The sequence below is a fragment of the Tauraco erythrolophus genome, chromosome 5 (assembly GCF_009769465.1).
Source record: "Tauraco erythrolophus isolate bTauEry1 chromosome 5, bTauEry1.pri, whole genome shotgun sequence".
In the NCBI taxonomy this organism is placed as follows: domain Eukaryota; kingdom Metazoa; phylum Chordata; class Aves; order Musophagiformes; family Musophagidae; genus Tauraco; species Tauraco erythrolophus.
The window spans coordinates 45,821,863-45,840,892 of NC_141469.1; the positions used below are offsets into that span (position 1 = coordinate 45,821,863).

Genomic DNA, 19,030 nt, shown 5'->3' on the forward strand with positions numbered 1-19,030 from the left:
TATTGTGAACACAGAGTATACCTTTAAGTGTTACAAGCTCTGTAAGATACTTTTCAAAAAGGAAAGCTGAGAACCTAAAATGACCATATCATGGTCATGTTTGTGAGGAGAGCTCTGTTTATAGGCTATGGTATCAACATCTACTAAACACTCTCTTCTCTGGCCAATGAATGAATAGCAGTCACATCAAATCATTCAACAAGTACAACATAAAACTTCATTTTCAACCTGTGTTATCAACTGGACATCATTAATGAGGAACTCATTTGATTATGTCAGTTTGCCATTAACTCACACTCTATAAAGACCTCTCAAAAGTTATTTTACATGAACCTGACGTAGTCCATTATGCTCATTAAAACCATTGACAGCCTATTAGTTATTGTCTATAAAAGTTTCAATTCTAAAATCTATTAAACAAGTTAATTAAGCCAGAACAAGACCCCACTCTAACATCTCTTTTCTCAACATTGTTTCCTTTCCTGCTAAACGAGTGCTCTGTTTTAGGATTAGTAGACTGTGATACTTTATCAAAACTTTAATCAAATAACAGCTCTGGCTTAATTAACTTGTATTATATGGCTACAATAAATCATCATTTTTCATAACCTGGAACGGCCAATGTAAAACCTATTTTCCATTAAAATTTCAATAAACTTCAAGATGATGCAGGGAAGAGAAACTGAAACTAAGTACCACATACAGTGCAAGTAAACTGAATGGCTTAACAATTTATTGTGAGTTACCTAAAAAGAGAAGCTGTACTTTAAGTGCATGATTTGCAGCATTTTAAGAAAACAGTATATATTAATTCCCCTGAGGAGACACAAAGTGCCAGATGTAAATGGGAGCGCTATAAAAAGAAGAGGGGAGAGGGGTAGAAGAGAAAGAAACATTCAGTTAGCGGGAACTGAAATTAAATATGACAGGGCTTTAAGGGATGAAAAAAATAATTGGGTTCTTTTCTTTGGTTGGTTTCTTTAAGTCTTCAAATATTTGAGAAATGTTATTGTAAGAAAGAGAACCAAAAAAAATTCAGCATTCATTAAACCATGCTTAAGAAAAAAGTCCTTGAAATTTAGCCAAGGAATATCACTGGCTCAAGGCTAATGACCCTGCAATTGTTCCACTGAGTCCTGACCAGTACTAATTTTGTGGTTAACTCACCTTTTTTTTTTCAAATAATGTATTCTCTCACAGTACTTTATCCAAAGCCTTCACACTTTGTTCATAACTTTATTCCTTCAAATTGCACAAGACAAGTCAATTGGAATCAAGAACTAAACTTTTTATCACCCTATTAGTTAACTACCAAAAGTGTTGTTTAAGAAAACCAACCACACCCACCCACCATCCGTAAGTGAAACAAGACAAAAGTTAGTGCTAACTGCAGCTCTCTAAGCAGTCAATACACTAACGATTCTGAAAAATAGATGTACAAACGGTTACTACACTGGGAATAAGTCTTTTGACTCTGTATACAATTATTCTTTGATTCTTCAGCAAAAGTAAACAATGACAATCCATACATGTGAATGAAACATTTGAAACAATAAAAAAAAAAATAAAAAGATTTGAGCAGAAATTCCGTGATAGTAGGTTTAATCCTTCTTGTTATTCAGCTTCAACAACATACCACTGTATCAAGACAAATAAAGCCAAAGTCAAAGCAATTAAAACTTGCTAAATCAGAACCCTTAAAAAGGAGAAAAAAAAATAAATTGGAAATTGCTATACAATAGAGCCCCTTCCAGGAGTTTGGTGGGTTCAAATCAGATTGTATTCTCAACTAATTTAATTCAATAACTTTGTCACTAAACTGAAAAAAACTTTTATTTGCTGTATTCGTCAACAAGTAGAGATGATTATTATAGCCACAAATAATGAAAGGAAAGGCCAAACTGTTTAATATTGCCTTTCAGTGTAGCTAAACATATAGTTCTAAGAACAAAGAATGTAGAACTTCTAAGGCTTGACTAGAAGCACAGTGAAGTAGATGTATTACAGCACTAACGAGGACAACAGCTTTAATTTCTAGATGCTAAGTACTAGTGAAGTTCAGAAACAGACTTTAAAAGTAAAATTGTATCACTTGCAACACAAAAAGGAATTCAGAAGAAAGTCGTAAGAACAACTGGAGAACTGGAAACTACAATTTAAAACAAAGAACAGTGTATTCAGTTTATTAAGGAGGAAGTTAGAAGAATTTCATCAGAGTTTGCAAGTATTTATGAAGGGAAGATCTGTAGAGTGCTCTTTAGTGTAAAACAAGAAGAGCTGAAATTTAAAGAAGGTTAAAATAAAACAATTTAAAAAAACTTTTAAAAATAACAGAAATTTAACATAAGATTTTTTTTTTTTTTTTTAACCTACAAGTGTGGCAAAGACTCTGTTCCTCTCTCCTCTTCATTATTCGAAATCTTAAAGCAAGACTTGGGCTCAGGTTTCTCCCATCAAACTTTAGGCACATCAATAAACTAACTTAAGAGATAATTCACCCTATATGAATTTCTAAACTGAAAGCTCAATTTGTATGCACAATTCTGAAACCAATAGGATCTCCAGTCATAGTAAATATTAATTTATACATCCGTAGCCAAATTGGTGAAGTAGTATTTCAGAATTAGTTTGCTTTCACTTACTTTGCGGCCCACAGAAAATAGTAAAAATGTACAGATTGGAAATATTGGCACAAATTAATTCTGTATTTTTCTGCTACAGTTCAGGAGTGGTAATTAATACTTTTAATAAAAATATGTTGCCTGAGTGCACCTCCTAAATAAACTTTCGAATAGGTAACATCATTAAAAACTTAAAAATTCAGAAAAGCCCTATGCTCTTGAAACACAACAGTTCCCTTTTCTTTCCCACCACAAATAGCAAGCAGTGACCAAATACAAACGCCGTTATCTCTCACGTAGACATACATCTTCACAATTATACAGTAATCACTGCAAATACCATACCCTTGAGGAGATAATTTATCCAGCCATCCTGCTTTAACCTTCTTTACTGATGGTCCATAAAAACAAGCATATGGTGTTATAGATTCATTTCCAGTTGAAGTTTGTTCTCCATCAAATTGCCGAAAATGCATTTGTTCACTGACTGAGCAATCTGAATCTCCACTTTGTATCTTTCTGCAAGATGCTGAGTGTGTTTTGGTTTTATTTTTCTTTTTCTTCAAAGGTAAATAACATTGTTCCACAATAGAATATATAGATTCACTTTCAGATTTGTCTGGTGCTAATGACTTGTTCTCTTGAGACACAGATTCATTTTTTGCAAAATCCTGTGTCTTCTCTTCTTGATTATTAAAGGAACTAGAAAGAAAAACTGCATTTTACTCTTAATGTATTGCTACAATGCATGAATACATAAAAGTATTAATCAGAACAAATATTGGTTAGACATATTATAAATACGTTTATAACTTGTTTAACCATTGTGATAACCACAGATATGCTAAACACAATGTATCTTATAACTATGACCATACTGAAACCTGCTTTCTCCATTCAATAGGAAGGTAGCAAGATAACACTTGCTGGTTCCTTTAGAAGTCTGAACAGAAATTTAAAATGAATTCTCCTTCCTCAGAAAACTAGCTTCTCTCTTTATAATACTTTGGAGGACTTGCAGTATCACTTCTCTCTTCTCCCTCCCACCTCAACAGAAGCCACAGGTATAGAGTCAAGACTTCAGGAGCACATGAGCTCCCATTTCATCAAATTGCTGGCCACTGCCTCATAACAGGAGCAGAGAATGGTTTTTAGTTCTGTGTTTGTTTTTTTCCTGATGAGATGGTAGAGTATGAGAGTACTTAGACATGGTTAGTTAGGAGACATACAAAAATAAGACTCCCTTGTTCTGACTGGGGAAAAGAGGCACATCTTCCAAATCCGTAAGATAGTGAAACCTGGCTATCCCGAAGTAACCCACAGAGCCAAACCTGGCCTCCTATACCATGGGGTAAAGGCTCAAACAGGACAAAAACATAAATAAATACAGTGTGCCTTCAGAGGTAGAGGTCTACTTGTGACATGAAGTAAACAACTCTTTCCTCTTTACATTTTGAATTTCTCTATAACTCTTATTTAATACCATAGATTCTTGTACAAAGAACACTCTTCATTCATTCCTAGATCCAATTTATTTTCACAAGCCAGGAATTCATTTCCAGGAAGTTCCTAGAAAAGAAATATATTGTAACCAACATTTGTACTGCAGTAGTAAGTGATGTTTAAATTACTGTTGACAAATCGCACACAAACAACAGCCTAACTAGCAAAGCTATTCTTTGCCACATTTTCAAATTTGAAAAATCATGTTGTTAAAAGTCTTCTAAGAAATGTTATTTTCAATATTTGCATTTTAAATAATACTCAGATAAGACATTTAAGCATAGTCCAAAATACCTGATACAAACAAGATAAAGAAATTCAGTGCATAGAAACATCAGGTAACTGATTTGTCTTGAAGCACAACTGAATATTATTTTTACCTGGAAATTTTCTAAGCTCAACAGTCACATGTTACATGCAGGTTAAGTATACCATTTATGATTTGCCACTGCTAGTCTTTCTTTCGTATAAATACTTCTCCGAATTAAATGTACAGCCTTCACAGTACACTAAAGATAAAATAATGGTAAATCCAAATTCCTACAGTAACATTGAACTCAGCCATATTGAATATATCTCACATTTTCTTGCCAAGCTCTTCTTCCTAAAAGGCACATTCATTAATGTTTGTTTAGAAATCTTTATCACAAATTGCTTGCAGTGCACAAAATATAATGTTCTCAAACAGTGTTAACCTTGACATTTCACACTTCCTAAACCTGATCCGACAATCATATTGAATTACTAAGCTTCTCAATACGTCTTTCTTCCTTTAAAAAACAAACAAAAAACCTAAAATGAACATCTCTGTGCTTTCTGACAGAAGCATTTTAATTTACTTGTTTAAGCTTTGATGTGTATATCATGAAGCTGAAGAGTGGCAGAAAAAAGTGGATAAGCTTTCACAATGGTTGCCATACGCTTTTTGAGCGGCAATACCTCATCTTGTACTTGTGGGCTGTACCTTGCCAATGAAAAGGCCAGTTTAAAAAAGAACACAGCCCAATGCTGAGTATGTGTACACTGCAGCAAAAATCGTGGAAATCACAGGGTGCTGCTAAGATAAGCCTAGGTGAACAGTCTGCCCTCCTCTGCCAGTCAGATCCATTACAAACAAAAAACAAACCACTACCACCACCCACACATACCACACTATTAACTGCATTGTAGCACCAAGGTTCAGACAGAAAAATTAAAAAACAAAACATCCATATACCTTTCAAACAAACTAAACAGAAAACTCAAAAGCGATCCCTCCACCGCTTATCAAATGCTTGGATTGACTGGAATTTCACAAAAGCAGAAGAAATGGCAGTGTCCCACTTCTACACAATAGCAAAGAGGCCAATATAATTGCCCAGGAAGGATTTTGACAGTAAAAACGGTCACTATTTTTATCTTCATTTGCTTATCAGGATGCAACCACAAACTCTACCCACTAAAGCTATGTGGTAGTACCTCTTCCTCCCTGTCATGAACCACTACGGTAATGGTTTTATGTCCTGATTGGGCCCACTCCACAATCTTCAGTACTTGGGCAAGTGAATTCAGGAGGTCTGAGAACTTACAAGCAATAATCAAGAATTGCATTCTATTGCTAGATTTTAAAATCTAGAAGTCCACAAATGAAGGCAGGTTGTGGGGACAGGGAGTTCTATTTGCTCAAAGTCACATATTTCACCTAAATTAAATCAAGCATTTCCAATGTGCTTTTTACAGAATTACTTTATTACTGTCTCTATGTACTGTTCTTATGCATAGAAAGCACCTACCCACCCTTAAGGAAGAAACCTGGCTTCTGGATCACAGACAGATGGAAATGCCTACTTGAAGCCCTGTATAAAAATCCTCTACTTTCGATCAGGAAGTAATTCAGATGCATTTTTACTTCTAGCTTTTTCTAACAGGTAATCTTGCTGATCACAAAAACAAGTCAGGAAACCCAAATGCTAAAACATGGATGGTATAAAAAGTAGTGGAACTGAGGCTACAGTAAACAAAGACTTAATGCCATTCAGGACAGGCATATTCCTTAAGAGATACTGTCTTAATCTTCTATTGAAGTTAACGTCACACAGTTCTCCTCAGGTTGATTCTTGAATCATGATTTGGCAACACAATTTTATAACAGGTCCATAAAAATAAAATCCTCCTTTTAAAATATTAAGGGTTCTTATTTTAAAGTAGTCAGCAATCTGGCCAGCATTCCACACTATCGCAATGCTTAGAGGCTCACATAGCTTACTGAACTCAATATGCATGTCAAATTTAGTCTGCCAGTCTACAGCGAGAAATAAAGCCAATACTTCACTCCAGAGGCCTGAACTCATTAGAATTCAGTTTTTCTGTGAAGGAATGCTAATATACTTGACTCTTCAGTTGGACACAACAATAAAGCAGCTCTAAAACATCTGGATTTTTGTGTTATTTGTAAAGCAATATAAAAAAAAAGTTCCTTCTTCAGGTTGCCCTTTAGAGGTTTCTGCTTCTAGCTGTCTTTCCTCCTGACCTAAGTCAAAGGCATATTTTCCTTATTATCTTAATTCCCTGTTCTCTCATGCTCACTTACCTCTAGTCCGTAGTGACTTATCACCTATTTCTACAGACACTCCCCTTATAAAAGCCTATAGAAGCCTTTTCTTTTTTACACCAATGAAACAGGAAGAATGGCCAACTTACAAGCTCTTAGAACAAAATTCAGTCAGTCTGTGTAACAATTTACTATGTTTTCTTGCATATAGACAAACCATATTCTCATGTGAGGTTATCTCTTAAAATGAAGCAGCAGTTAGAAACCTTAAATTCTCAGATACTTCACAGTGTTCTCTAAACTTTCTTATTTATTCCTAGCATACTTGATACCTACTGAAAAAAATCTGACAGCGAAATATATCTTAGGACCTTTGTTTTATGGTTCTTCTTTATGACCTTTGTCTGGAATCAAAATTAACTATGAAGTTTCCAACAGGCATGTGATAAATGTAAGTCAAAAAACTATTCACTTACATGAAAGTGATAATTACAATCCAAATCTTCAGATCTGGGAAAGTATGTTATAATATACTCCGATAATCATGATTCTACAACCAGCAGAAATAGCAATTGTATTTCAAGCAGTTAAGCCAGTTTAACAGCATGATATTTTTGTATTTCATGCCTTTGTAAGCTAACCAAGATTGCTGACAACCTTCCTGGGTATGCTTTTTTACAACCAACCATTTGAATGAAACAAAGAATAATGCTAAGTAGTAAGAGGAGGTTAGGAAACTTTTCTAGAAAACCTGCTTATGCCTTTGAACTGATGGTAAGTTAAATTTCAAATTTTTAAAGACATTGGCACAGACAACAATAACTGGCACAGACAAGACACTGTACACAAAGAAAGAAAATGAAAGCTCAAAAGTCACTTTTGTGTGCAGGTAACAAGAACTAGAAGGAGAAAGGTGACATGAATTTATGCATACCTCCTTAAATAGTCAACCAAAACAAAAAGCACAAAGTATTTAAAAAAAAAGAGTATACACCAAAAATAGAGATCATTTTTATGCTTCTAAAACCACTCCCATTAGAAGATGAAATTTGAACCATTCATTTTCACTGACCAATTCTTAGCAACTTAAAATTAGGAAAAAAAGTTCTAGGCATCCATTTTAGTAGTTTTGATTTTAGTCAATAGCTTACAAGAGTTTAAAAAATGAAACGTAAGAGTGAAGACCAGGACAGAAACTAAGAATAATTTACTGTTTTCTCTAACTCAGTGGCTTGAGATCAGCTGAGACAAGTATAAACAATCACAGAGTCAACAACTTGCAGTCTGCATCCTGCTAAGACAGAAGCTGGAGCTGGGATTCACAGCATTTGGTGGATGCCTCACTAAGCTAATTTACTTCCCAGATCTCCATGTGATTCAGAAGTCTGTCCACCATCTATGCCATCATACCGTCTATGGCATTCATACCATCAATTACTGATCCCAATAAAAATGTTCCCTTCAGAGAATCCTGCAACAAAAGTGACTTTCTGGGTATAAAGCAAGTTTAGGAGACACACAAAAAAAAATATTAGAAGTCCTGAGAACTTTCATCTACAGGAATTAAAAAAGGGGTATGGCCAAAAGCAACAATTACATCATCTAAGATAACATGTAAGCTGCTTGCATAGGATACACAAAAGCCTGTGCAGAGATGCCCAGTCTTGATCTGCAATTATCAGAAGAGACAATATCCACTTTAACCTTTACTAGTCAATTCTAATGGTTATCCAACACTTAACCTCACTTAGACACAAAGGATTACAATATACCACTGTACCTAAGAAGGTAAAAGGAAGGCATCAAGGTAGTCTACAACTGCCTGTAACTGACTGTTCTGCATTTGATATGGCAGCTTTGAGCATTGACTTTTTTTTTTTGAAAAAAGTCAGTTATCTGTCCTATGCTGTTTAAGAAAACAAAACCAAAAATCCAATCAACATCACAGCTCCCTATTACTATTGATCAGCACAAAGTGTCTCCAGATTAAGAAAAGACATTAGTCCACAATACACTATAAACCACTTGCATGCACCTAATACAAAAGGTATTGGGAACTGAAAAAGCAAAGGAAAAAAGAATTAAGGGCAATATAAAATATATAACATGAAGATTAAAGTGAAGATAGATCATTTATATCTGGACTTCTCAACTTACTTCAGCATCCTTAGGGTTGTCACAAATAAAGGTTTCCCCATATGGAGAGATGATGGGTGGCTTTTCTTCTGTGAAAGTTTCTTAAAGCAAAAAAATAGAGTCATATAGTGCAATACTCTACTAAAGCACTAATAAAATTAACAAGGGACATCAATTTTTCTGTTTATGATTTCTCTGACCTACTCAGCAAAAAAATTTTAATAACAAGAAACAATTTCCCATTTCTAACTGAACTCCAGACACCTTTTTTCCCCCTCAGAGACCACTATTATTGCTATATAATTTGTATATAACTTGCATACAGGCATTTTCTTCTTTCCTACCCTGCAAGTTAAAAAAGAATAAAATTATATACTCTTAGGAGCAATAGCTCCAAAGCACCCTTTATTCTGATTAAAAAAAAACAAACCTCACAAAAAGTTTTTTGTGCACAATCTTCATTTTGTGACCAAGTATTTGCTTGAAATTAATATGCATAACTTCAAACAAGACATACCTCTAGAGTATGAAAGAACTTTTGTTTACAACTGACTGCACAAGACTTCTAAACTCTTCCAATAAACTATTTAATACAATTAATTTCCTGTTATTTCCTGGAGCTATGAGCACTATCTAACAAATTAAGCAGCATTAGTCATGAATACAGTTCCTTATATCCTTCAAGAAAAAGCTAACTGTTTAAAAAAAAATCTGGATCTACTCTTAGAAACTCAAAATACTGTCGTCTAAAAAAAGTATATTAAAATAAATGAGGTTTAAAGACTGGACGTTCTAATTTTCATTTTACAAGTTCATAAACAAAAACGAAGTAAAAATGCAGAAGTGGTTAAATGCTCGGCTATTACATACATCACTTTTTCCAGCCCTTCCAGATGCCAAATATTTCTTAAAATAAGCAAGTCAATACTCATTTTAGACAATTTCTGATCTGAGGTTTCTCTTTCCTCAATATTCAAGATAAAAATATCAGTGTGCTTAACTCACTGTTTTGTGAAATTTGCCTCCCAGTGCAAGAAATATTTAGAAGATCCACATTTCTTCTTGTCTGAAGGGAACTTGAACAAAACAAAGCACAAAATGAAACATTAAGTGAAATTTCCCAGAAACAGAGCAAAAACATCTTATGCAGTTAAACTATTAAAATTATAAACAAATATCAAAATACTCAATTTTAAGTCTTGGGAAAAATTCTGATTGAATTTAAAAGTCGCCCAACAATGTGTTTTCCTCCCTTTATGACACTGAATACTCCTCTGATCCTGGCACACATCTTGAGTTTGGTGTTTGTGGAGTGTTTGTTGTTTTGAACTGATCTTATGATACATTTAGATTGCTGAGAAGCATGGAGGTTCCCCACTCTTCTCCCATCCTTTGCCTTCCCTCCTCCTTTACACTGTTTACCTATGACTATATTTAAAGAAAGATGTACTATGAAAGTCTAATTTAACATTAACCTCAAAGGGAGCCTGGGCATGGAAATCCAGACGAAACATACTCTCAACAACTGAAAAAAATTGCTGTAAAGTTTTTATTTCCTAAGGTGAACTTTTACCCAAAAAGTTCGCAATCTGAGACATAAATGACATTGCATTGCAACTCCCTGTGACTACCACTGCATATTTTGTAGACAGATAAGAACGTAGCCCCATACGCAACAGAAAAATTATTTTATTACTCTTGTTGTGCTGGCCCCTAAGTATTTCAGCAATTTCATGTATAGTGGCACTCATTATACTGCTAGAGATCACTTTTTTATTATTATTATTATTCATATTTCAGGTTGAGACAGCAGCTTTAGAACAACGACACAGGAACAAATATGGCTAAAGTAGTACATTTCTAACCCATCTTCTCTATCCAACAGTGTGTATTAGAGCTGTTTTCAGTCAAGCTCTGATTTCCGCTGTTAATACCAATAGTTAGTAATTTTTCCTCTTAATTTAATTCTCTCTGCTTGGAATAACAGTGATACAGATCCTCATGCAGCCTCACAGAATATTTAACGACTGATAAATGCCATATAAGATCCTTGAAGTTTTTCTAACAGTTTGCAGGTCCTTCACCCTTCAAAACCAAAGACAACTATGTTTTACTAAAAATATCAATATTCCTAATTTGTGTTTCCTCATCTGACATACCGACAAGCTTCATTCTTTTAAGATTAGCTTTATTCAAAACTTTAGAAATACTGTCCCATGAAGTCCAAGTTGAATTACTCCATGAATTATTAGATTAAATTCAAGACAGAAGCAGCACCTTATAAAGTTACCTGACATTTCAAATGTAACCTAGGTTATATTAATTAAGTTCCCCAATGATATTTCGTAAAATTCTGGTTTTGGAAAACACAGGGTGAGCTTGGCCAGTGAAGGTAGATAATGGTTTAGCTCCCATTCGTAACAGTTTACTCTCCTGAGTTACAATTACAAAACACACACAGTAAATACTTTAAAAGTCTTGATTCTCTCACATATTTTACTAAAATTGTTGTAGTTCTATCTTTTGAACCTACATTAGCAAACTAACTTCATGCATTTGTACTAACAACACACTAGATTTTTTGTTGTTAGGTTGGGGTTTTTTTAAGGTTATCAATAGCATTAAAATAAATTAGAGATAGAGATAAGCAGCTTTGACTTAAAGAGCTTTTAAAATGATGGTTTTCTTCCTATGTAAAACAGTGAGTCATTGGCTTGGTTTCAGGGTGGATGGATTTAAAAGTGGGTAATGGTTAATAGCAACAAGTGAAGATAGATTCAAGAGGAAATTAAAAAAAAAACAAATCAGCTTACAAAGACCTGCAATTTTGTAATTAAAATATTTTTCAGGACTTGTATATTCTTTTTTGATTATGTACCTACATGTATGTATAGACCGCAAGAAAACCTGCTAATAAGTAAACTATAGTGGTTTTTTTTTCCAGCAATCAAAATCAAACCTTCTTGTCATTTTTTGAAAACAAAGTTCTAATTTATGTCAAGTAAAAACTATCTCAAGGTATAGAATAAATGAAACAAGTTTACTCTGAATATCTGCTTGAAAGATTATGTATAACAAACAAGTGCAAGCTATAAAATGATAATAATTTGTCAAGGATCAATAGAATACAATAGTTAGACAGCTATTACACAAATTGAGTACCTGGATTAGAAGACAGGAAAATAATTAAGACTTTTTTGGGGTCAAATAAGATTTAAAAAAAAAAAGTCTTATATGTACATCAACCTATGACTTTCCTTTAACCATTTCCAAAAGTTAATACCTCTTCAGATTAACGACGTTCTTTATCTTGCTCTTTAAAGGGAGGTTAGGGCAAGCAGTCTGACAATCAATGTGCCAATTTTACAAAGATATAATTTCAACTAAATTATCACTTTCTCACAACTGTGGAGATTAAGACTCACTATTTTCATATATTAAGAGCTACCGGATGAGGTTCAGGCTGCCTACTCTTCCCCACTGCCCCTTCCTTATGCATAAACAGGATGAAAGGGTGTGCGTGACAAGGCAGCGACTGGTCTTGCTAAAGGCTGAGAAACTAGAAAGGTGAGAGCTTTGCACTGGCCTGAGCTGTTTTATTCAATACACTCCTGTCAGCTTGCAAACAAAGTGGGGAAGAGAGGTCAGTGCAAGCAGCCAGTGCTTCAAAGTCCCTACTGGCATTCATCTGCTGAGTGTTTTAAATGAAGGAAGCTTTTGTTTTCAGATTCATTCAAAACATGTTTTCATTTCTATCTATCTCAAGCCCTAACCCTCCCATAACACAAACACTTCACAAGTGCTCTAGCACACTCTGTTAGAGCTTTGGGGTTCATAGACTGCTTGCAGACGTAAATTAACAGTGATGCTTGACCATAGGAAAACAGAGGGAGGAGCTTCTCTCTCCTAAAAAATTTGCTTTGTGTGACAGAACACAGGGTAGAGAGACACAGCAGCACCAGCTTGAGCACCTCATTAGTAATCTTGACCACTTTTATGTTAAGAAATTTAATCTAAAGAATATCAGCACCAAGCAAGAAGTTTCAACCAGTAGTAGTTAAAAAAAAAAAAAAAAATAGTGCCTGCTCAGGCCAAGCACCGTCATCTATTTTATTCACATTTTCCCCCAAAACATGGCATGTATTTCTCTTAATAAAGCATCAGAGCAATCCCACTACTGAACAATACAAGTAACAAAGTTGGGATGCATCAAAAAAATCTAAAAGTATCTATAGAGTTCATCAGCCTGAAATTTCATCTATGTAGCATTCTGTATGACAAACAGGTCTACTACATTATAAATCTGCTTAAGCTTTTTTTTAAACAGATTACTGCTCTCAGTGATGCAATAGTAGTTATTTCACCTAAGAGTGACTGCTAAACGACATGATCCAAAGCATCCAAAGCCTCTAAAACTATCTCTATACTTATTACCTTTAATTTTGCACTAAAGGCACATCAGTCATTAGCTCCATCCATTGCATTACTTTCACTATTTTGTCTTACAAAAGTCTTAAGTTTTTCACTCATGTCTGTATGGAAGAAGTCATGTAAACCAAAAATATCAAGAGAGACCATGAAACTTCCAATCCACTGTGTTTAACCATTTGTTTTGTTCCAAAACATGACTGGGGAACCATATTAAAAATTTAAGACTGCTCACTCAGAAAGGGTACTGACTTTGAAGTAATCTGCATTCAAAATGTCTCTATTAGACACTTTTAAAAGATGACTTGCAATCCCCTTAATTCCAATGCTTTTAACCATCTTTAGAGTGATCTTTACTAATTGTGTTTCAACATAGAGCTCATAATATTACGATAAGAAGGAAAAGTATAGCTGACAAGAATCTATTGCAATTACACATCGCTTCAGTACTGATCAAACAAAAACACCACTAAAATCTGTACAATAACCCCACTGTCAAGAACACTGCAATTGTCACTTTTAATTATTATTTTATTTCTGCACCCCTCAGTACTACAGTGATGCCATACATAAAAGAAAATCAAAATACTTCCATCTTCTAAAACGCTATGGTGTCTTACCAGCTGACAGTGCTTTATTACAGGCAAGAGTCAGGAGCTGAAGTGAGGTACAGGAAAGCAAACATAATTTCAAGAGAGGCAAGCACATTATTAGTAATAAAAAGTGACACAGTCACAGCACTACTAAGGGGCACAAGGAGACCCACCATATGAACTCTTTGTGCCAGAAGGCACATAGAAGATCATGAAAAAAACATTTCCTTATATAAAAATTTAACGACTCATATCCATACACGACTAGAAGGAAATGTTGAGTTTCCCAGAAGATTTCAGCAGAATTTCTCTGCCTCTATGGAACAGCCTTCACACAATGCAATAAGGACAAAACCAGTGTCTATCAATAAAAGTCAGTGGAGAATGTTTGTCTATGCAATTCTGCACGACAGACACAATCTTTCCTGAGGCTAAAGATGCTGCAAGCTGCCATTTTCAAGTTCTGTAGTAATTCTTTGCCTCTCAAAAAAACAGGCAGAAAGGTTATCAGGAATGTTTCTGTGAAGCTTAAGTTCTATTTTGAAGTTCTGGTTTAGCCTTGATCTTATTCAGACAGACTGCTACTTGTCCTTCAGAATTTCCATATTGTTATAACTGGAGAATACAGATGAAGAAAATAAGCTGGAGCTCACAAATCAAAATGGTGGGTTTTGAAGTTGGTGACCCAGTCACATATCAATCACTGAGAGGCTGGGATTTGGAGGATTTACTTCAATGGTGGAAAGATTAGAAATATAGCATATTCTCTCTACTGGATGATTTTTTCTCAAAAGACATTAAGAGTACTCTTTAATAGCTAGTTTTTGTTATCTTTTAGGACGAGATTCCCATTTCAGCTCAGCAGGAATAGCTTTACTACATGAAGTATGGATAACCAGTCTACAAAAGTTAATATAAAGCTAATTCTCTCTGAAAGACGTTTATACTTAATTTTCAATAAGCACAATTTTTTTTGTGATTTAGAAGGCACTGATGAAACGTTTTTTTAAAGGCAAAAATCTCTTCATTATTGCAAAGAATCTTTGCCTCTCCATGGGTTCAATGAAACAACTGCATTAGAACATTTAATATTGACTTGTTTCAATAATCTAGAAGAAACTTATGCTGGGAAAACTGCATTTAGGGCATGCATAAACTCGCTAACGATGTTTCTAACTGCTGAGATATGCAGATGAAAAAGACAAGATAAATACAAAACATTCTCAGATGTGTCCCTTCCAGGAATAGCTATTGGTTTAAAAAAAAAAAAAAAACAACCTAAAAAAAGTGCAACCTAATGATTTGGATATGCATACACAGCAACAAAACTCTGCATATGCCTTTGCGTGAATTTGTCTTTCCTTAAACAAAGACAACCAGCATGACAAGTAAAAGCTTATAGTTAACAAAACCAAAAGTATCACAAATTAATGTGATACTTTAATTATTAATTAAATAATATGGGGGATTAATAATGTTAATTAATTAAATAATATGGGGGATTAATGATGTTAATTAATTAATATGGGGGATTAATTAAATAATGTGGGGGATTAATATCTCCCCACAATCAATGTGGGGAGATATTCTTTGTTTACACAGCCTGTAATATCGTGATCAACTTTAGATTCAGTGCGTCTTATTTTTAACATTCAAACAATATTACTTTTATTAAGATAGGTTGGAATCAAGTTCTAACATCAGACCTTTTTATCTACATTCCATCACACTTTAGCAAAACAAACTACAACAACTGATGCTTACTGAAGACAGTAAGTGCTATCCACTAATTTGTAGATTCGAATTATGAACTCAACCATTTTGAAGAAAGAAAAATCCACACCCACATCACATGAGTATTTTGAAATAAGTTCAGACTCTCCTATGCAATTTATCCTAACAAACTTTATTGGACTCTACCCAATACTATCCTCACTAATGCTGCACAGAACTATCCTTACAAAGATTCCATAAACTCTGGAGACCTCCCAAATCTATCCTTTTTTTTTTCATTTCCTTTTTTCCACTTTTATTTTTATTGCTAGAATGCCTCAAAAATATTTTTATACTACAAGCATAATTAAAAGCTAAGGTCTTATTATTATGAGAACAAGCAAAATCCAACAACTAATATTACAAACTGGTTGCATTCACTCTCTGGGTTAACAGTTAAATGACAACCAGCTCTTCAAGTAATTTCTAAACTATCTTGAATAAACTCCTTGCTTTAGACCCATAGTATAACACAATTTCTTCCTCCACAAAATATCCTATTCTAAGTTAAAATAAAAAAATACATATTTATAATTTCATTTAAGTTTTACATGCTTTAAGGATAAGACTTAAGATTTTCATGTAATCATCTTGTTATGCTCATGTGTGCAATCATATCAGATACACCCTGTTTTGTTTACAAGGTAGCTATATCATACAACGCATAAAAGAGACAAGAGGATTTTCTAAATTTTGTCCTACTTTTTAGATAAAACTACACTAATATATGTAGGCGTGTAAAACTTCCTACATCTTTCTTGCAAGTTACATATATGAAAACAACAAACTTTTCTTTTCCAAGAACAGTATCTCTTGAAAGGTATAGCTTTTAAAGTTACTAAGATACAACCTGAATACTTGTGTTTCACAGTAACTGTTGTCTCATCATAAAAATAGATACTAATAATAGTATCTATTCACCCTTAAGTATAAATCATTATTTATAATAATTTACATTTATTAGTATAAAAATATATATATAAATTTATACTAATTTATATTTTAGTATAAAATAGTATAAATAATTTATACTTAAGGGTGAATTTTTAGACCTCTTGAAATCATCGTTTTGTCACTATTTTCCTGTGATGGATCAGAATTTCATCAGAAACACTGGAGCTACAGTCTATTTGGATGTTTTGGTTTGGAATAAATTCAACAGCTTTTTCTGTTATTTTTCAATCTTGGTTTTCTAACACTTGAGTATTTCTATTTTTTCCTATTTTAACAGCATACAGATTAAGTTTAAAAAACGTTCAATATAGTTGTTTTTAACCAGGGTTATATCTAAAGCAATAAATATGTCTCTCTTGGAAAATTACCTAGATACACAGATGACTGGGGAGGTTATAAGGAAACACTGTTCTAAAGTTTCCCTTTATACTCTCATTTGCGCTTTTAACTTGCATTGAAGCTTATTCCTCCTTCAGTTAATCTGGCAACATTCATACCAGATCCAATGTATTTACAGCACATATTAAAAAAAAAATAATAAAAATCACAAAAGAATTACATAAAAAACCTGTGAGAAGCCCCAAACCAAAGTTTCTAGCATTCATAGTGATTCTTCATTAGAAAGAAAGAGCAGTTACCTTGATGAAGCTTGAACTTTACTTGATTCGGGAATTTCTGGTACAGGTCGATGCCTTAATATGAAAGATCGGCTTGCTCTTGGAAATACTTTCATGCAGTTTTGTGTATAAGAATCATATAAGTCATTATCTATCATTTCTCCTTTAAACTTATAGAATGGAGAGTTTGGCTCACTATCAGATAAGTCATCCTCATCTGTGAGCATCAGATGGCTGTTTTCTTTGTATTTTGTCTCACATGAATGAGGAAACGAAGGAGGATCATGAAATGCCAAACAGCCAGCCAAGTGCTCATCAGCTTGGTATGCAGCAGCTTCTTCCAGTGATGTATCTGGCTGAGTATTCATCTTAATACTTCCACTTAGATTGATAGCTTTTAGAAAGCTGTCCGAATTATGGTATAAACTAGAAAAATCCAAATCTGTAAAGCTATCATCATTTGCCTCTGATAAGTTTTTCTCTGCAAGTTCAAACTCTTCTTTATCAATGGAAACTTTATTAAGAAGTTGTTCTGACAACGTTGCAGTTATCAAGCTAGTCCCATCTATGCTTGAATTGCTTACTGGAGACTCCTGATCCGAGGACGAATATTGCTTCTCTTCTAAACCTTTCAGGTCTTTGAGTTTTAGATTTTCATGGAAAAAAGAATTTCCTCGCATTTTTGAAAAAGTGGCGTCTAATTGCTTAAGAATTCTTCTGCGGTGCCCTGTAGGCAACACACCCATTTGCTGAAGCACATTGTCATTTATGCCCACACAATCTGTCACAATGTTATAGCCATATTCTTTAAAGTTAGGAAGATACTGTCCCAAGTTAATGTTGACCAAGAATTCTTCAATATCAGTGGTATTGCTTGTGGATGACATGATGGCTGTTTCATTCCGAGTATTGCCCCATACAGTCATGTAGAAATATAGTCAGGGTGCATGTATATTCACTAGCAACAAAGCTCTCTAAATTTGGTGTCAGTCAGCCAGTGGAGAATATCAGTTTCTTCAAGACACTTCAAGTTTCTTCAGTTCAAACTGATTTTTTTTCTTAAGACTGCAAACCTACAGAAAGAAAAAAGGGCAGTAAAAAAAAATTCCCCCCTGAATTCACGTTAATCTTGGATAAACTTCTGACAGGCTCCCTGTCATTTGTACAGTAATATTTTAAAATTGCTTATATATGAACATTTCAAAGAAGGTAAACAGCATAACCTGTCCATCCTTTTATCTTGGCCTGTACAAAGAGAATAGAGAAATCAAAGTCTTAACTAAGCACAAGTAATACAGTCTTAAAACATATAATCCTAGTAGTTAACATTAAGATGAACAGTTAAGAGATGAACTACTTATCTACACATACACAATCTCATTACACAGTACTGGGATACAGAAGGGAGGAAAAAGTGAACCAAGATCAGAGCTGGAACCCAAAGCTTTCCTATTCCCACGCTAGCATCAATTAACTACAGTATAGGGCTTCTGCTCCCTTACCTTCTGAGCCTTAAACTCTTTTTAGCACAAAAACACACTTTCAATGGGAAAAGGGAAAAATGACTGGCTAGAGCATTCTATGTGAACTGTGCGTTCAAGCCCTCTTCAAGTAAGAATCAGGTACTACAACCAATAAAATAGTTTTCAAAGGTACAATCACTTATGAGCACGTGGGGGGCAGGGAAGCACCTCAATTGTTCAAAAAACTACAATCAGAAAACTATGGAGATGACCAAAATACATCTTGCAGATCAGGCCCTTCAAATAACTGTCACAAGGGAAAACAAGAAACAGAAAGCTACTAGCTTTTCAGCTCTGTCAAGGAAGCAGTTTTCCCTTGGTCACAAACAGTAGCAGACGCATAACCTCATAG

General features: G+C 34.3%; 1 protein-coding gene across 1 annotated transcript in view; it reads right to left on the reverse strand.

Moving 5' to 3' along the window:
• ARAP2 (ArfGAP with RhoGAP domain, ankyrin repeat and PH domain 2) overlaps positions 1 to 18,081 on the reverse strand; it is a 132,524-nt gene extending 114,443 nt beyond the window's left edge. The window contains exons 1-5 of the mRNA XM_086612484.1: positions 17,177 to 18,081; positions 9,796 to 9,866; positions 8,812 to 8,891; positions 4,105 to 4,190; positions 2,967 to 3,323 (exon numbers count right to left, since the gene is read on the reverse strand). Coding sequence (XP_086468610.1) covers positions 2,967 to 3,323; positions 4,105 to 4,190; positions 8,812 to 8,891; positions 9,796 to 9,866; positions 17,177 to 18,081 — 1,499 coding nt within the window. The remainder of the gene's footprint in view (positions 1 to 2,966; positions 3,324 to 4,104; positions 4,191 to 8,811; positions 8,892 to 9,795; positions 9,867 to 17,176) is intronic.
• Between the last annotated feature and the right edge of the window lie 949 nt (positions 18,082 to 19,030).